At 52.5% G+C, this 19,598-nt stretch overlaps 2 protein-coding genes and 1 pseudogene across 3 annotated transcripts in view; all 3 read right to left on the bottom strand.

Moving 5' to 3' along the window:
* ADGRG3 (adhesion G protein-coupled receptor G3) overlaps window positions 1-8,045 on the bottom strand; it is a 21,744-nt gene extending 13,699 nt beyond the window's left edge. The window contains exons 1-2 of the mRNA XM_023530664.1: window positions 7,935-8,045; window positions 5,458-5,629 (exon numbers count right to left, since the gene is read on the bottom strand). Coding sequence (XP_023386432.1) covers window positions 5,458-5,629; window positions 7,935-7,995 — 233 coding nt within the window. The 5' untranslated portion in view covers window positions 7,996-8,045. The remainder of the gene's footprint in view (window positions 1-5,457; window positions 5,630-7,934) is intronic.
* On the bottom strand, window positions 2,209-2,328 carry LOC111739623 (annotated as a pseudogene).
* Window positions 8,046-11,259: 3,214 nt separating the features above from the next.
* Window positions 11,260-19,598, bottom strand: part of ADGRG1 (adhesion G protein-coupled receptor G1) — a 30,853-nt gene continuing 22,514 nt past the window's right edge. For both annotated transcript variants that reach the window (XM_011360093.2, XM_023530620.1), the window contains exons 7-14: window positions 19,209-19,325; window positions 18,940-18,985; window positions 18,601-18,704; window positions 17,680-17,798; window positions 16,394-16,662; window positions 15,216-15,324; window positions 14,078-14,346; window positions 11,260-12,667 (exon numbers count right to left, since the gene is read on the bottom strand). In XM_011360093.2, coding sequence (XP_011358395.1) covers window positions 12,537-12,667; window positions 14,078-14,346; window positions 15,216-15,324; window positions 16,394-16,662; window positions 17,680-17,798; window positions 18,601-18,704; window positions 18,940-18,985; window positions 19,209-19,325 — 1,164 coding nt within the window. In that variant the 3' untranslated portion in view covers window positions 11,260-12,536. The remainder of the gene's footprint in view (window positions 12,668-14,077; window positions 14,347-15,215; window positions 15,325-16,393; window positions 16,663-17,679; window positions 17,799-18,600; window positions 18,705-18,939; window positions 18,986-19,208; window positions 19,326-19,598) is intronic.

A 19,598-nucleotide genomic window follows, 5' to 3' on the forward strand; every position in this document is an offset into this window, starting at 1 on the left:
ATAACCTAATTATAACAGCGAAAACCAGATCTTTGTAGAAGAAAACTTAGGAGAATCTTTGTAGCCTTGGGCTAGATGAAATTCCTTTCACATGATGTCAAAGACACAAACAAATTTAAATTAGACTTCATCAAAATTAAATGCTTTTGATATTCAGAAGGAATCATTAAGAAAATGAAAAGACAAGGCATACACTGGGAGAAAATCTTCGCAACTCATACATCTGGTAAAAGACTTGTACTCTGAATATATAAAGAATCCTTAAAACTCAATAATAAGAAGACAACCCAATTTTTTTTAAAAAAAGAGGGAAAGATTTGAGTAGGAATTTCACCAGATGAAATATACTGAAATGGCTAATAAGCACAAAACAAGATGCTCAATATCATTAGTCATTTGTGAAAAGCAAGTTAAAACCATAGTGACATACCACTTCACACTCACTGGAATGGCTGTCACCAAAAAATGACAATATTGCAAGTATGTGTTGAAACCAGTTCTCTTACACTGCTGATGAAAAAAAAAAATGAGAAATAGTTTTTTATAAAGCTAAACACATCCTTTCCATATATCCCAGCAATTCCTTTCCTAAATATCCACCCAAAAGAAATAAAAGCTTTCAAAATACTTGAATTCTAATGTTCATGACAACATTACTCATAATAACCCCAAACTGGAAACAACCCAAATGTCCATCAATTGGTGAATAAATAAACAAACTACAGTATATCCGCCTGATGGAATATTACTCAGCAATAAAAAAAATTATGGATATGTGTTAAAATACGAATGAAAATCAAAAACACTATGACAAGCGAAGGAAGCCAGACTCAAAAGACAGCATATTATATGGTTTCCTTATATAAAATGCCCAGAAAAAGCAAGTCTATAGAGTAAAAAGCAGATCAGTGGTTGATTATGGCCAGGTATGAGAGTGAGGACTGTTTGCAGGCAGGCAAGAGGGTGTGGTGGGAATTGTTCTAAACTGATTGTAAATATGGTTCCACACACCGCATAAATACACTACAAATTACTGAACTATACTCTAGCAATGTGTAGATTGTATGGTATATGCGTCATTCCTTAATGGTGCTATCAGAATGAATAAAAACAAACAAGATACCATTATATACTTTCCAGAATGGCTAAAATTAAAAAGACTGATAATACCAAGTATCGCAAGGATGTGGGGTAACTGGAACTCTCACATATTGCTGGTGGGGGCGTAAATTGATATGGTGACCATAGAAAACCATGGCAATGCTTACTAAAATTTATCATTTGCCTACTTTTAACAGCAAATCCACTTCTAGGTCTTTGCCCGAGAGAAATGAGTGTATATATCCATGAAAATACATGTACAAAAAGATTCATGGCAGTTTTATTCATAATAGCCCCTGTTATGAACTGCATGTTTGTGTCTCCCCAGAAATCATATGTCGGAATCTTAATTCTCAAGATGATGGTGTTAGGAGGCGGGGTCTTTGGGAGGTGATTAGGTCATAAGGGTGACAGTCTCATGAATGGCATTAATACTCTTATGAAAGAGAGCTCAGATAGCTCTCTCATCCTTCTCTCTTTTATGTGAGGAAAAAATGAGAAGTCTGCAGTCTGCAACCAGGAAGGGTCCTCACCAGAGCCCAACCCTCATCTTGAGTCTCTAGACTACAGAATGGTGGGAAATAAATTTCTGTGTTTATAAGCCACCCAGTCCATGGTGCTTAGTTATTACAGCCCAAATTGACTAAGACAGCCCTAAACCAGAAACAATGGAAATGCTCGTCCACAGTAGAAAGGCAATACTGTGGAATACTATAGAGCAATAATGAGAACTATTAAACTATTGCTACATTAAAAAACAAAAAAGATGAATCTCACAGGCATATTGATGAGAGAAAGAGGCCAGACACAAAGGAGTATGCACTGTATGATTGTATTTATGTGAAGTTTGAGGACAGGTGAAACCAATATTTGGTTATAGAAGTTAGAATGATGGTTAGTTAGCAGGATGGGGTATTAGTGACCAGGAAGGAGCACGAGAGATCCTTCCATGAGGCTAGAAAAGTTTTATACTTGATGTGGGTAGTGGTTAAAAGAGGCATATATATTTACTTATTATTATTGTTTTTTTAGGTGAGGCAACCTTTGGTTGACCTCACAGACTGCAAGGGCCTTGTCAGCTTACAATCTCTTACTTTTTATTTTTTATGCCTACAGCACCTTGGTCTTCCTAGGTGGTCTCCCATCCAAGTACTGAGCAGGCCCGACCCTGCTTAACTTCCGAGATCAGACGAGATCGGGCTTGTTCAGGGTGGCATGGCCGTAGTCTAAAGGAGGCATATATAAATACATAAAAATCTATTGTGTTGTACAGTTAATATTTGTGCATTTTGTCATTTTATGTATATCATATCTCAAAATAGCTTTTCTTGGAATAAACTTCGAGCTTAGGACTTTTACTCCTGAATAGGGTATAGTCATTTGTGATAGATCAATGTTCTGAGAACAAATAGAAAAGCTAGATACAATACAAAAAGAATTTGTTGAAAGGTGCTAGAAAGCTGCTAGAATAATGAAGACTAGAGGGGCTAACATTCTGCAGAAAGAAATGAGCTGAAAATCTACAGTCGCTTTTTTCCTGGGAACATTTGCTCATTCTAAGCATGAACGAAACACTGAGAATTTGAGTTTCACCCAGACAGAGGTCACTGCTGGACACACACACACACACACACACACACACACACACACCCCTCTGCTGGTCACAATATGAATGAACCTCAAAACCATGCTACATGAAGAAAGCCACACTCAAAAGACAACACGTCAGATGGTGCCATTTCTATAAAAGTCCTAGAAGAGGCAAATCTACAGAGTAGAAAGCAAATCAGTGGTTGACTGCGGCCGGGTATGGAAACAGGGCTGGATTGCAAGCAGGCACAGGGCACTTTGTAAAGTACCAGCAGGATATTTGTTGGTCTTAGTGATGGTGGTCGGGAGTGAAGAAACTAACCTGAGCACTGCAGAGGCCTCAAGTATACAGCTGATTTCTTCTCCAGATATTTTTTTCAGAATTCTAAACCTGTGTAGTCTGAAAGGCACTAGCTAAGCCCAAAATTCTGAAAAGCAGAGCAGAGTTTTCCACAGTCTTTTACTTTCTTTTGATGGATCATAGAGATAAAGGTGACTGATAAAACAATAAAGTTTTGAGCAGAAAACGTAGAGGACTATCTTCATGATCTTGTCATGGGCAAAATTTCTTAAACAGGACCTGAAAGCATTAACTCTAAAGTAAAATTCTGATATATTACGCTGCATTAATATTAAGAAAGTCTGTCCTTAGTCAAAAGACAGAGCTAAGAGAATGAAGAGGCGGCCCATAGTGAGGGAAATTAGATTCGTGTGTATATGTTAACAAAGACATGTATCCAGAATATACCAAAAAAAACCCCTAAAAATCACTAAGAAAAATTCAAACAACCCCATAGAACAAACAAGCAAAAGACTTAAAAAGGCGCTTCACAAAGAGAATATCAGACTGTCCAATAAATTTAAGAAAGATGTTAAACTTCAATGGACATCAGGGAAATGTAATTAAAATATCACTGTATGCTACAGTACAAACGTGCCAGACCGGCTTAAACGAAAAAGTGGGCACTACTAAGCGTTGACAAGGATGGTAAGCAACTAGAACTATTGTCTACTGATTGGGAATGAAATTTGGTTCAGGCTCTTTGGAAAACGTGCAGTTTCTACTAAAGCGAATCACACACCCTGTGACTCACCAGCTCCACTCCTAGCAAGACTCCATACAGAAAAACATGTTCACAAAATACACGAACGAGAATGTTCGTAGCAACACTATAAGCCAGAAAGTGAAGACCACTCAAATATCCATCAACATAAAATGGATAAATGAGTTGTGTTTTATATAATACATGTGTATCATAAAGGACTGAAAAGAAATACACCAAAATGAAAATAATGGTTATCTCCGGATAGTAAGAAGGGGAATTTTTCATTTTCCATATCTACTTTTCAAATAGTTAATGACGAATATGTAATATTTTTATCACCAGAAAAAAAGTCACTAAAATAAAGAACACTCGAATTTATTGAGTTCTTACTATTTTCCAATACGTCTTACATGCACGATCTCATTGAATCTCAACAACAGCCCCATGAGAGAGGTATAGGAGAGAAGTCAAGGACAAAGGCTTTGGAATAGTAGTAAAATGGCAATGCTGATAATGAGATAATGCACAAAGAGGAGCCCCCTGAACAGCTTCTTGGGGCTAAGAGGCTCCTGGAGCAGCTGCAGGTGGGGGTGGGAGCATTTTCAGGCCACCGAAATGACATAGCTCAAATCAGATTGCTGTCCTAACACCCAGCCTAAGAATGCATGTTTTCATTTCTTTTTTTCAACAAATACGGATTGAGTGACAACTAGGACTCTGTCCTGAGTATTTCAGAAGAGTTACGGGCAGCTTTGATTGGAAGGGAGTGGAGGAGAGAGAGGCAAAGATATTTTTGGATATGATTCGTGGAGATGTATTTTAAACCCTTTCCTCTCCCTCAATCCAATATCTCTTGGTCTCTTGAGCTTATCAGTCTCTTGGTCTTATTGGTTGTACAGCATACAGTTTCTCGAATCCATCCCTCCTTCGTAGGCACATAGTGAACGTTGGTGGTGGTGCTGGTGATTCAGCCCTCATTCTTACCCAGACTACTGCACTTGCATCCTACCTGGTCACGTCTCATCCTGCATCACCACCCTTGTGCATCCTTCCCTGAAGCCCGAGCAGTCTTTTCAAAATGCAAATCGACTACACTCTGCCTCTACTTAAAATAGATTATTTCCCTGCCGACTCCCGCATTGACACGGCTTACGCCACCCTTCACACTTTGGTCCCTGCTTGTATTTCCAGTTCTATCCGCCATCCACCTCCCCTTCCTGGTGTTGCTTTCATCCCCAGCACTTTACGCTCTTACAGTTCAAAGCACTGTAGTTCTTTCCCAATACTGAAGTTCTGCTGCTCGAATCTCCTAACGTTGCCTGTGTCTAACGAGAAAACTCCTGTGCATCCTGAAAAACACTTTCATGGGATCCCTCTTTTGTGAAGCCTTGGCTGACTTTTCTCCTTTGAGCTAAACTAGTACCCAGTCTCTTCTTCTATATGACCACGCTCTAGAGTCATCGTCCTTTGGGCCTGTGTCTGTCCCTTCACAACTCCCAACGGCAGGGATAGGGGCTGATTTCTCTCTCTATCCACTGGATCAGAGGGGCCTCAGTGAGTGGAATGGGGAGAAAATGGGTGTCAGACAACAAGGTGGAGGAGTGAGATGGGAACGGAATTTTCGGGGGGTCATGGGGGCTGATAGCTCCATCCCCACCCCCTCTCCCCTTCGCCCTCGCAGGAGCCTCCGGTGGCTGCTCCAGCTCAGAGGGTCTCCTACCTCTGCAAGTTTCCCAGATCACAGGATTTGTCCTTCGACTGCCTGCACTTTGTGAAGCACTTAGCGGTGTTCGTGAGGTAGAAGGTTTGGTACAGGTCCATGTTGACGAGCCCCAGGCAGACGTTTCTCGATTGCTCAGAGCTCTCAAGTATGCTCGTGGGATTTTTCTGATCTAAGGGAGGGATGCAGAGAATGTGAATGGACTGGGTGGGAAGCGGGCAGCAAGGATGAAGGGGGTGGGGGTGGGGGTGGATCTTGGGCTCCAGAGTGTGGCCGTTTGCCAGAATGTGAGGTTAAAAAAAAAGGTGACATTTTAGAGTGGGTTTTGATAATGATCAGATCTGGGTGCAAAGATGTCTTAAGGAGCTTATAAAGGAACTTTAAATTTCTGTTAGGTTCTAAAGATACTCAGGATACTTTGTTTAATGGAAAAAAAAAAGGCACATGATAGATAAGCCTGTGTATAATACGATCCACATTTGCTTTTTAAATACAAAAGGAAGAGGGAGAGAAAGAGAGAAAGAAAAGAAAGAAGGAAGAAGAGAGAGAAAGAGAGAGGGGAGGGGAGGGGAGGGGAGGGGAGGGAGCGGGAGAGGAATGGAGGGACTCCTCAGCGGGGGGACAGGCGCCACGGGCTGTGCAACCCCAGGGGTTTCGAAAGGGTGCTGAACGCAGGTGGCACCGTGGTGGCTGTTAGCAGAGCCTCCCCCTGGCCGGCTGTAAATGTTAGCGCAGTCGTGTGTGTGAAGCTGATGACAAGCACCTAGTGTAGAGATTATTATGAAATACCTTTTTCTGTGGTTATTTTTGGAAGGCGTTGGAAGCATTTAGCCCAGACAGGGAGACCCTGAACCAGGCCCGGGTGCCACGGTGACACCTCTTCCCTGCAGACCTGCCCTACGCTTGTCCATTCTGCTCTGCCCCAGAGTCTGGCCTCTGAGGACCACCTCGGTCTAGATTTAAATGGGGGGCTGGCCAGAGGTCAGCGGGCAGCAGGGGGGCAGGGCAGAACTTGTGGCGCCCCTATAGCCCCTCCCTAGGGCTCACCACGGATGGGCCCACTTTTCTCTGCTCAAGCCACAGCCTTGCCTCCCTGTGCCAGCCCCAGCCTGTAACACCCCTTCGTGGCTCCCCTACTTTATTAGCGTATGTCTGCCTCTTGCTGGCCCCCCACCACGCCCTCGACTCCTTTGAAGCCCCTGTCACTTTGCTAGACCAGTGAGCCTATGGAGGGCAGGGACCATGTGGTGTACCAGCACAGGGCCTGGCACTGCGTAGAGGATACCATCAGTGCTTCTTGAATGAATGAATGAATGAATGAATGAGAAAATGGGCAACTCACCCATAGATATCTACAAAGGACGGAATCCCCTCACTACTCGAAGGCTGACACTGCCTGAACTGGAGCCCCCGCCCCACCCATCACCACAGGGCAAGTGCGGCCCCCCGGGGGAGCCCAGCCAGTGAATTATGGCTTTGCGAAGGGCCCAGGGGCCTTCTGATGCCCAGTGAGACCTATGACAGCCACTGCTGGTTGTTAGGTTAATTAATCCGCTGTTGCCTGAGGCCAGCTCTGCACCAGACCCTCCCCAGCCACCAGCAGGACAGTACTACAACCTCGCATCCTTTTTTTGAGCCAGGGACTAACTAAACTTGGCACTTCACAGAATCTCTCAACATTTGAAAACAAGAGGGTTCTTTGAGACCCAAAGAGGTTAATCCATGTGCCCAAAGCCACACGACTCCACACGGGACAGACACATGGGGGGCACGCAGGCTGCTCACCGAGGACCTGGCAGGGCATCGAGATGGGAGCAGTGAGGAGCGGGGAGCTGGTGGGTGGTGCAGGTGGAGGGGGCCGGACAAGGGGCTTGGGGGAGGGCGGAGTGAGCCCTACTTGGGCTCAGCCTCTAGATCAGTGGTCCCCAACCTTTTTGGCACCTGGGACCAGTGCTCCTATGAGAATCTAATGCCTGATGATCTGAGGTGGAGCTGAGGTGCTGATGCCAGCGCTGGGGAGCGGCTGCAGACACAGATGGAGCTTCACTGGCTCACTCGCCTGCCTACCGCTCACCTCCTGCTGTGGTCAGCGGCCCGGGGGTTGGGGACCCCTGCACTAGAGTGTCCAGCCCCTTCTTCAGGAACTCAGAGGCCAACTGGAGAAGAGCTCGTTCGGGGCCCACCTGTATCCCATACCAGGCCTATTGGGGAGCCACAGCCCAGGGTAAAAATGTGGGGAGCATTCTCCATGCTCCCCTCATCTCCAGGGCACCATGGGGGAGCAAGGAGATCTGAGGCCCAGCACTGAGGAAGCTTGTCAGGACAACATCTAACTCAAGGACAAGGTTAGAGAAGGCGCCGAGACCTTTGGGGTGGGCTCCTCGGAGGACATGCTCCAGACACCCCCACTCCCTACCCCCTCCTTGTCCCTGGGCCTCCCAGGCTTGGCAGGAGCAGATGAGGAGCCAGTTGCTCACCTGAGCCCAGGAGCAGGAGGAGCACGAGAAGCAGGACCCCCAGTGCCCTGGGGGTCACCATCCTTGGCCGGCCTTGCCCACGCTGGCGAGAGCTCTGCAGCTGTGTGTGCTCTGGTCCCAGGCTCCGCAGAGCCCGCCTGCCCCCAGCCTCTGCTGAAGCGTCACAGCTTCCTGTGGCCTCTCCTCACCCTTCCTGCTCCATGGCGCCATCGGTCGGGTTGTGAAAGGCATGGGGCACTGGTCGGTGTTCCCAGCCTCCCCTCACCTTGTGACCACCTGCCAGACCAGGCAGGAGCTGCTGAAACCCCCCAGGGACGCTGCTCCAGGGCCCTGCCGGGGTGGGTGCTGTGGGGCTGGGGTCCAGGGGCCCCGTCTGCGCATGAGCAGACGCCTGCGGCGTGGTGATAAGCACGGCCCTTGGACTCAGGCGCACCTAGCTCAGACCTTCCTCTCACAGGCCGGGGCCTCTCGCAGCCTCTATTTCCTCCTGCATGAGAGATACAGCGGTGGGCTGCCTCCTGGGGCCCCGTCGGGGCGTGAGGACCCCCGTGACCTGCTGGGCACACAACCTGGCTGTAGGCATGAGGGTGAAGACGTGGACAGTGCTCCCGCTCCCTCTTTCACGCCTATGGTTTGAACAAGCCTGGGTTCAAGGCCACACCTTCTGGGGGCCTGAGAGAAGAGAAGGCTCCCACCCTGGGGCCCCACCCTCCCCCACCAGATAGGGTAACTGGAGAGGCAGGATAGTGAGGGAGGGGACAGGCGCATGTGCTCTGGGGGTTGGTCAGGCCTGGGCTGACATCTGTCCCGGCCACTTCCTGGCTGGCGGAGCTTGTGCGAGCTGGCCATCGCTCTGAGCCTCTCACGAGGCATCTGGAGAACTCCCGGGGAGATGCCTGCGGAGCCGCGCAGTCGGTTGGCATGGCCGTTATTGTAACTATCATGTTCTGATTACCAGGACTCCGAAATCGTTGTCATCGCAGCCCTGTTGATCGTGGTGGCCCAGGCGGAAAGCGGGGGGCAGCAAACACACATGGGGTGAGGGATGAAGACGGGGAGGGGTGGCCACGCAGGCCTTAACTCTGGTGGCCTCAAGGAGGCCTCTGGATAAGACCAGGGTCCTTGGTATGGTTCCACCACCATGCCAAGATCAGGAGGTGAAGGGCACCCTGCCAGGAGGGTCCGTTTAACCGGCACCCCCCTCAGCCCGCAGGGCCAGCGCTAGATCCGCCCCCCCACCCCCGACGGGCCTCTATTTCCTCTTCCTCTCACACAGAGTCCAAAAAGGATTCGGTTCCCTGCTGAGCCCTCTGGGCCTGAGGAGGGCTGGGGAGGGAATGCCGGGGTCACTCACGGGGTGTGGGTGGCAGGTGGGAATCTGGCGTGGAGCCCCCGGCACTTCCTCTGCAGGGAAGGCTAGAGGACAGACGGGAACTGCCGGGCTGGCCCCCACTTCCCATCCAGCAGCCCGCCCACCTCCCTCCCAGCTGCGGGCGCGGTGAGGTCAGGTGTGACCTGCTAGGCCCACGTCCTGGTGCCTGGACCCCCAGAGGGGTCACGATGCCTTTTGGAGATTGGGTCCCAGAGTATTCAGCACCCCTGAAAAGACAGGGGGGCTGGGAAAGTGGTGAGAGAGGTTTGAATAGAGCCAGGGGGCCAGCACTCCTAGGCCTTATAAAGGCCAGTGACTGGCCAGGAGCCACTTACAGGGCCCTGGGACCCTCGAATCCCAAGGCAAACAGAACTGTAGCTTTCTCTTCTGCCACCTCCTACCCTCCGCTTGTCTGAACGGCTCAGGTGGGCTTCTGTCTCCAGGGACAAGGCCTCCACCCCTCTGGCCAGGCCCAACCAGCATTCACCCCTCTGGCTGCTCCAATCCATTTCCCACATATGAACCTGACCTCCAGACATGAGCCTGGTCATGTCCTGGTGAGAACGGTGCTCCTGTTGTCCAGAGCCCCACAGCCCAGTGAAGTGTGTGACCCGAGCCCGCAAGGTCAAGGAGTGCCACAGAGCTGTCAGGTGTCTGGCCCATCTAAGGCCTGTCACCAGAAGACGGGACCTAACCCACGACTCCTTTCCCCACTACCTGAGCTGGTCTAGAAAACAGGAATTAGGTGTTCAAGAGAGTTCTTTGAATTCTTCGAGAGGATTTATTTGAGGGTAGGGCTATCTCCTTGGGTGCATCTTTCCCTTCCTGAGGATGGGGGGAGGTGCCCCCCCTTCAGTTCTAGCCAAATAATGGGGCTCCGAGGGACTTTCTGGCAGAAACTGAGAAGTTCATGAAGGGGGAGCTGGCTCTGGTCCCACCAGCTGTCCTGTGTCCTCAGGAGCTGGAGGAAGGTGGAGGCAGAGGCCAACGGAAGAGGCAGCAGCAGAGGAGGGGTTGGAGAATGGTAGGGCACAGGGGGCTCCCATGTGTAGAGGTCCCTGCAGGTCCCCAAAGATCCATCGGGGGGCACTGCCAGCCTATCTCTGGCTGCCAAGGCAGCTTTGCACCCAACTCGTCCACCTCCAGAGACCCATGCCTCTTGCCCAGCCCGTGCTCCCCCAGAAGCCGCCAGACACAGAAGGCAGAGGCTGCGGAGGGCAGGAAGCTCGGGTGTGGACCAGCTGGATTTGCCCTGGGCTGTTCATCCTGGACACAACGAGTGATGATCAAACACGACTGCTCTCATAACTCAAGGGGGACAGAAACGCGTTTGATCCGTCTCACCTGTGCCACAGGACAGGGAGGCGAGAGTTGACCAAACGAGGTTGAAAGCGGTGATGGCAGAATAGCCCGGTCATCTCATTCTTGCAGCCGCCTCCTTCGCCCTGGGCAGTAAGCCGCTTACATACGTGATGTGACCAGCCGAGGGCTGAATTCAGCCTTCGACTGTGACTTTGGCCGGCAAGTATTTGGTTTAGCCAGAATTGTAAAATCGGGGGATGTTACACCATCACAATCTAGATTTCTCATTTCTCACAAAAGGCAGATGGTCTGGCCACATGGTAGAGCACAGGGGGCTCCCATGTGTAGAGGTCCCTGCAGGTCCCCAAAGATCCTTGCAAGGCAGTGACAGGCTGGAGATGAGAGGGGCTGCCCCTTCGGTGTGGGTCTGTAACCTCCAGTTCACCACAGACCCCATCACTCCCTACTGTGTCCCCCACACTTACACCAAGTCGCCGTTTATTCTCCCCCTTGCCCTGACAAAGTTTCCAGCATATTTTTTTTTCCCACATACGCCCCTTTCCTCTAGTTCATGTTTCCTGATTGGCCCCATGGTGTTTATATCAGTGACTCTTAGTAGAAGCAGAGAACAACACTCAGAATGCTCCAAAATGTTTACATCGGTTTGTTAGGTGATAACGCTGGTTTTTATTTTCTTCTTCATAGTCTTCTACAGTTTCCAAATTCTCTACAAGGAACATGTACTTCTTTTTAATCAAAAGACAAATGAACTAGTAATTTAAAAGAAAATCCTCCCCATCTTTGAAGGCTGAAACTCAGATCAAATGCTGCCTTCTGCAGGAAGTCTTCCTGGATTCCCAGACAGGACGGTGGCTCTCCCGACCCCGTGTCTGTAGCTCCGGGACCTCTTTTCTCACGCACGCCTCACACACTAGACTGAGAGTTCTCGGGGGAGCGACTGGGTCTGGCCACCCATGTCCAACGAGATTAACTGTGGTGGGCTTTCGACCAGTGTCACCGGGGGAGGCCTGTCTGTGTCAGTCCTCGGAATGCTGGGGTGGAAACGGATTTGGTCTGCTGAACTCCACAGTTCTTGCCACCAGAGGGCTTTGGGAGAGGCTGAGGTGCCCTGAGACACAGGGCTTGGCAGTGGTGAGCCAGGGTGATGCCGTTTACAGAGAGGCCCAGATGGACAGACAGACCTAGCCCAGCCCAGAACGTCTATCCTGAACCCGAGTCAGGGGCCAGCAAAGGCCCGTGCAGGAGATAAAGAGTCGCAGCAGGCTCCAGGCGGCTCTTGGAAACCGTGACCCGAAATACACCATTGGAACTGGGGACCCCGGGCTGTGAATGGAGGACAGGGGAGGGGAGCGGGGGCACTGGGGAGGCTGCCGGATGAAGTCCTGAGCTCAGAGGCCGGGGGCTGCTCCTCCAGCTTGGCCCGATCCCTTTTGCCCTGGGTGCCACCTTTGGGTGAAAATGACGGGCTGCCGAGTGCCCTCGCGATGATCGCCAGAAACAGAACAGCTATGGCACATTTCTGTCCTGGGTAGGGGCATAGGGCCAAAGATGCAACCAGGCCTCCAAGGACCAGGGCCTGACCCTGGGGCCTGCACACTCCCACCCCCCAGCCACAAGGACTGAGTCCAGTGCAGGTGAGTTAAGACTGGCTTTCGGCCCCAGGTTAGGATGGCCAGGAGGTTGGTCCTCTCCTGAGGCCCGTGTGAGCTGGATCTGAAAGCTGAATAGTCCACAGGCCAATTCTGAAGGCCCAGCCTGGGAGTCCAGCTGCCGTGGTGACAGCTCCAAGCCTCCGAGGTCCTTCTCAAGTCTCTGGCTGACCCATCAACAGCCAGGCCCAGCTGCCGGGGTCACAGGCAGTAGTGAGGAGAGACCTGCTTCTTCACACTGGGTGGGCGGCTGGTGGCCTAGATGCGGCTGGACGAGGTGCTGCCAGAGCTGATGGGGAGCCTGCTGCTGTCCGAGTTGCTCTTTAGAGGGGAGGGCTTGCCCCGGGCCTGCAGCCGCATGGACCAGTACCAGAGGAAGATGAGGAAGCCTGTGGGCGGCAAGGGGCACAGGACTCAGCAGGCTGCGGGCAGCCCCCCTCACTCTTCCGTCCCAGAACCGCCTTGACTCAGATCTGCCCCCTGCCCTCCTCTTGACACAGGCTACCAGCACCAGAGTGACTCCCAGGACACTTGCTATGTGCCAGGCCCTGTGCAATTCGTGGCATGCCATCTCACTTTATTCTCGCGAGGTTCTTATGAAGCCAAGCCCATTCAATACTATTCTGTGTTACAAATGAGGAAACCGAGGCCCAGGGCAGTAAGGGGACTTGGCTGAGTCAGGAGTCAGACAGCAGGGGGTGGGTTCTGGCACCCACCTGTTTGATCACTCAATATTGCTCCTCTCCAAATAATAATACTATGATTTATTAATAGCTCGGTAAATGTTGGTGTGGGTTTGTGGGCATCATTCATAATCCTTAGGGAGTCCCCTTCACATCACAGGTGAGAAAGAAAGATTCACCTCCCTCACCCCCCCGACCCATGCCTGTTCCACAGGGACCCTGTGTGGTAGGCCAGCCTCATGACCCCTGTGTGGCCATAGGTCTGGCCATGCCTTCCCTGTCCTCCTGCCCAAGTCCCCACGCCTACCCTCATGGCCAAGGACAGAGGTGTGCACGCGTGTGTGTGTGATGTGGGGGGTGGGGGTGGAGGGGTGCAGGTAGAGCAGGAAGAGACTTCTCTCATCAAGACAAGACCTCACAACCCTGTCCCTTGCTCCTCTCCCCTCGCCTTCTCCTCCTGCTCTGTCCCCACTGCTCCCACTGTTCTTCCTATACACGACCTGCTCTAGCCTCAGGACCATGGCTCTTGCTGCTCCTCCTGCCTGGGGTGCTCCTCCCCTAGACCAGGTCTCCTTGGCCCACAGCATCACACGCATCCCTCGGGTGTCTGTCACCATGTGGATTCTGACTCAGAAGGTCTGGGGCGGGCCAGATGGCACTGATGCTGCTGGTCCGAGGAACACACTTGGAGTAACGAGGAACTTGATCTCTCCCAGGCTGGATCCTTCTGTTGCCTTCAAATGCCTCCTATACAGAGACGTCCCCCTGGCCACCCTCCCCAAAGCATTCCCCGCCTCAACTCAGGTCGTCCGTCACATTGGCCGCTATTAATCTCTACTCTCGCAAAGCCCCTTCGTTGGCTCCCTGCTTGCCTGCCTCATCCGGTCTACCCACTAGAGATGAGCTCTGTAGAAGCACGGCCCTCACCCAACCAGTTCACAGCTGCGGCCCCAGGGCTTAGCATAGGACCTGCACATAGTAGGTACTCAGTCTAGACTTATTGACTGTGGCCTGGATGCCCCTACTTTTTGCCTGGTCATCTCTCCGCTGCCCTGTGCTCCACATGTGGGCACCTTGCCCAGGCCAGGGGGCGGGGTCTTCTCCACGCCTGCCTACCTTGGAAGGAGGTGATGATGCTGAAGAAGTAGAGGACCACAAGCTGGAAGGTGCCGGAAGCAAAGGAGAAGAAGACCAAAGCCCAGGGCAGGCCGAGCACCAGGCTGAGTCCCAGCAGCGTCAGCACGTGGGGCCACTTCTGGGTGGGCGGGCGCAGCCGCAGAATCTGCACCACCATCGTGCCCAGCATGGCCGTGTTGAACAGCAACACCAGGCTGAAGAGGCCCAGGTTGGTGACATTGCTGACCATGGAGTCCCGGATCCAGCACCTGCGGACCAGGGCGTGAGGCCTCAGTGCCCGGCGGGGCTGGCACAGTGCTTCCTGGGCCATCAGCAAGCACCGCAGCGAGCCCAGTGCTTTAAACACCCAGCGGGGCTGCTTTAAACACCTTCGGCTCGTGGAGCAAAAAGTCGCTCTCTTGAGTTCTCCTTTATTCCTACTTCGTAGTCAAGGGAAAGGCTCGGTTTGGTGCTAATGTGTTTTAATACCTATCACTCTTGTTAGTCTCCCTTTTCGACACAGAGTCAGCCTCGGGCTCACCGCTTTTGGCCAGCATTTAATCGCAGGGTTCCCTCGCCCCGCTGTTTATTTTCATGATTACTCAGTTTCTGACGAGTGATACTTATTTCCTATTTATCGTTGATATGATCATTTTTAAAGTACACTTAAATGAACGAGTCCGATGATTTACAAAACGTTAGGCAGATAATAATACAGATGGTACAAAGGGAAAACGAAAATCACAAAATCGTGATGTAAAAGACTGAACATTTCAAAGCACCGAGGCCGCGGAAAGAATTCCTTCCCAGCCCGGGGCTCAGGAGCCCTGGCTTCTAGTCTAGGTTCCCAGGGACCCACAGGCAGAGCCAGCGCCACGTCCGCCCCTGCCCACATTCCCACGCAGGTGGGGAGACTGAAGACCTGCAAAAGGTCACCTGGTGAGTGAGGGGCAGATCCAGGCCGGTTCTCACCCTCCCTGACCTTTAGCCCAGCGCCCTGGCCATTGCCCGGCCAGTACCTCCAGCAGCCTGGCACCTAGGAGTCTCCTGGTCAGTGTGGCCCCGGGCCAGGACTGCTTGCTAGCCGCCTCTGCACCCCAAAGCCCACATCCTGTCCCCACTGCACACAGCCACTCACATGGAAGGGTAGATGACACTCTCTGGAGTCCTGTGCACCGCCAGGATGATGGGGCCATAGTTGTTCACGTCCACCAGTGCCACCAGCGTCACCAGGAAGATGGGGAAGCCTGTGGGTGGCAAAGGGTGGTGCTCCATCTCCCACCCGGTGAGGTTCACCCGTCACCTGCCTTCCGGCGGGACCTTCTCTTAGGCCTGTACCCCCAGGGCACACCAGGTCCCATCTGGGCTAGGTCCTCCTAGCTTGGACCCTCCCCTCCCCCACTCCAGTTTGGGTTTCCCACAGCGGAAGCCCGTCTCTCCTGACCTCACCCCCACCCCCTCACCATCCCAGGGGCCTTTAGGAGAAAAGGCCTGCAGTTCCCTGCTGAGGGGCTGGGTGTGACAGGAAGATGGGAGGGATAATGGGACATTGGTAGAGTAGGGGACAGTTTGAGGGGGACGTCCAGAGTTCAGCCCCCAGGGGATGTCTGCACTGGACCTTGATCTTGTCCTTGAGGTGGAGACTGAGAGCTCCCTGCAGGGGCTGCCTACTGCCAAACGCCTGGTTCTTGACACAGAGCCAGCTCTGAAGGAATTTTGTGTAAATAGAGGCAGTGAACCAAGAAAGGGCTGAACCGAGAAACACAGGAGAAGCAGCAAGTTGGGGTCAGGGCCATGCAGAGGTTGGTGAGCCTGTACAGTGTCCGAGGGACTCGGAGTGTGCGCCCCTGGGCCTCCAGATCTGACATAAGAGAGGTCTGGGCCATGGGTAAACTGGATTCTTGTTTGCCAGAGCCACAGAATCTGTTAGCTGAGGTTCGGGGGATCCACAGGCAGCGCCACTGCCAGCCTGGGTGAATCAGGTGAATGGAGGGCTGGACTTCAGCCCCACCCATCCCCCAGCTGGTGCCTTCGAGCAGTGCACAACCTGCACAGCCATTTGTGGCGCTGTCTGCAAACCTCCCTTTTCAAGGAGCGAGTGAGGTGGAGAATATGTGTTTCTTGGGGACAGGGCTCATCACCTCATCTTCCTAAAGGAGACCTCGACCCAGCCGAGGTAAAGAACCACTGAGGATAGATAGGGGCAGGGGTGAAGGAAGCAGGCAGGGAAGTAGGTGGAGAAGCAAAACTAGGTGGCCGTGTTTCGCCAGAAGCCAAGGCAGGTCTGGGGGCCACCAACGCCCTCCGCCAGCTCACCCCAGCCCACGACGCTCAGCTTGAGCAGGTAGCCAGGCACGTAGGTGCCAAAGACCTCGACCACAAGTCGGTAGAGGTTGTAGCCTTCGAGGCCCATCCAGGAGAGGCAGGCGAGCAGGGAAAAGTGCAGGAAGATGGCGCTGGCACGGCATCCAGCCTCAGAGCCTGTCAGGGCCACCGGCTCGCTGAGCAGGAAGCTCACGTCCAGCAGGAAGACGGCCAGCAGCAGGTTCATGTGCACCTTGATGGTATAATCTCGAGACTTCTTCCTGAACCGGGCAGGGGGTGGGGTGGGGGCAGAGTCACCCAGGTGACCGGTGTGGCAAGGCAGGTGGGGGATGGGCGTTGCCTGCCCTTCCTCCTCCACCAGGCAGCCTTCCCAGGTTACATACACACTTGCGTGCGTGCACACACACACACACACACACACACACACACACACACTTCATATCCTACTCCCGAGGCTGCAGCCAGGCTGTTCCCCATTTGTCTCTGTGCATCTACTGTGCACCCAGCACTGACGATCCAGACCCCATACACAGCCAGTTTGGGGGTGAGCATAGGTGCTCTTCAGGCCACCAAAGGCTTCCCATGGGGCTCCTTCTTCAAGGCACCCAAATGAATGGAGTGACAAAAGCCTCCATAGTATGGAGGGGTGTCCAACTTAAATGCCTGCAGGGCCGGGCCTCAAAACAGACAATAGAGAATGGGGGGCCAGAGAGAACTCTTGAGGTTATGCTTGTCCACAGTGGCCACTGCCACTCAGCTCCAGTAACTGAGGCCTTGTGGGTCTAAAGACAGCCAGCTTGAGCTCAAGCCTGCCTCTGCCATTTCCTTGTTGTGTGACCTCAGACAAGTCGCTCACCCTCTCTGAGCACCCTTTCACAGGGCCTCTGTGAAGATGAACCAAGTTCATGCGTGGAAAGCACTTAGAACAGTGTGGGGCCCATTATCATTATCATCATCATATTAAATGTGCCCTGAGTGGGATGACATCTGATTATTCAAAGGAGGAAATCCAGATTCTTACGTCAACTGTCCCAACTTTCAATGTTGGCCGTTGATAAAATTGGTAAATGCTGTTATCCAAATATCACAGATCTGAGAAGAAAACGCAGCCCCCAGGGGCCAGGTGTCTGCACCTCCCACGGCTCCCAAAACCACACACACACTTTGGGGTCAGCCAGGCCAGTCTCCAGGGCGGGTCCCTGTGGGGGTGGGTCCTGGTCTGGGTGCCTGGAATGGAGGTTCTCCCTCCCGTCTCTGTGTCCCCTCCCAGGCCCTACCTGGAGCACAGGTAGGCCGCGATGGTGAGGACGCAGGCCAGGGCGGAGATGACACAGCCCACGTAGGAGATGAGGGTCAGGTACTGCTTATGCACGGCGTCCACCTCCACGGAGGCCACCTGGGTCCACGAGACGGGTTGGGGCTGGCCTCAGTGTCCCCACTCAACACTGAGGGTTCGCCCCAGATGGAGGGCTAACGTGTGGTTCCAGGTGGGCGTCAGGAGTCCAGGACCCACCTCCCCAGGCGGAGCAGACTGTGGTCCCAGGAGCGCCTTTTCCTGGACGGAGGTCTGTTGCTGTCCCCCCATTCTCCAGTGGGTCCCTGACCCACACAGGCCAAGAGCCCTCACCGGGGAGTCCTTCTTCTGTCCTGCACTAATTATTTTTCTATAACATTCCACGTAGGAATAAGTTTCCTGCAAGGGAAGGAGCGCCCATCCCCAGGGAGAATCGAAGGCCGCTCCAGCCCCTCGGATGCTGGGGCCTAAGGTTTGGGGAGCATGAGCTAGGACACAAGCTTCTGAGATATCGGGGGCACTGACGCCCACCTCAAGGGCCTCCACATTGGGCCCGGCACCCCCTCGAGGGCGCATTAGAAACACACTCCTGGCCCTGCCCCAGCGCTATGGAATCAGATTCCTGGCCCTAACCCAGGAATCTGCATTTTTATCACGCTCCAAAATGTGAGAATAAATAGCAAGGGCTTTAGAGACCAGCTCTTGTACTTATTAGCTGTGTGACTTTGGACAAATTGCTTACCCTCTCTGAACCTCAGTTTCTTTATCTATAAAATGGGACAACAGCAGGAGACACCTCGGGGGTTGTCGTGAGGAATGAATAACATGCCACGTGAGAAGTGGCTGGCACGTGGGAAGAACGCAGCCTGCAGTATGGCTACTGGGCGAGAGGGGGCCCACTCACCATCAGCACTGCAAAGTAGGTCAGGTGGTTGCAGAGGCAGGATGTCTGCGTCTCTCTCCTGACGGTCTCACAACCAGCGTGACTCCAGCTCCCCAGGCTTCTCACTGAGGAAGGGACAGCATGGAGTTCTGATCAAGCCTGGTCCCCCAGGACCCCACCAACCCCTCCAAATGCATGACTGTGTCATTTTTGCACGCCACTGCTCCACCTGGCAGATCCCTCGTCTGCCATCACTCCCTCTACACAGCCCACCTTTCTCCAAGAAGCCCGCCCTGACTAGCCCCATCTCCCTCACCCTCCAGGACCCCCTTCCTCCTCCGGAGACCCCGTCACACTCACATGCCAGGTCTTCAACCCAGAATACACACTGTAGAGTCACGTTCTTCTATAGGGACAAGAAGAGAGAGTGGATCTCATTACAGCCCACCCTTCATGGGCCAGGCTGAGGAAGTCAGCGTCAGGCCACCACCCCTTTGGAGCCGACTGGCTGGTGCTCTCAGCCAGTCAATCACTGTGTTAAAGACCAGTGATTCAGAAGAGAGAGAGAGGAAAAGAGAACATGGCCAGATGGGGACTCTCGTCTCCTTGGCTGGTTTGCTCACACTCACCGGCTGTGGCTGGTGCTGGAAGGTGAGCACCACGGGCTCCGAGAGGTTGGCTACTTTGGTGTTCGGCACAATGATACCCAAGACCTTCTCACCCAAGACTTGGCTGGAATTCTTGTCCTAGACATATGGACAGGGAACGAGAGTAGGGAAGGGACCCAGAAGTCCCCTCGGCTCTCCATACTCTTGTCTCTCCCCAGCACATTCCTCTGAGATGCAGAGTCTCCCTCTGGAAACAATTATTGCATTTGTAGTCATTCACACTGTAGTGAGAACAATGCCATTTAGACTTTTCACAGGGAGATTTGCATGTTGCAGACCAAGGAAAGGCTCTCGCTCCTGGAGGCGAGGCCTGGGCTCCATGTCTTCTTTCAACCTCTCTGTCAGACAGAC

Source organism: Pteropus vampyrus, unplaced genomic scaffold, assembly GCF_000151845.1.
Source record: "Pteropus vampyrus isolate Shadow unplaced genomic scaffold, Pvam_2.0 Scaffold51, whole genome shotgun sequence".
In the NCBI taxonomy this organism is placed as follows: Eukaryota; Metazoa; Chordata; class Mammalia; order Chiroptera; family Pteropodidae; genus Pteropus; species Pteropus vampyrus.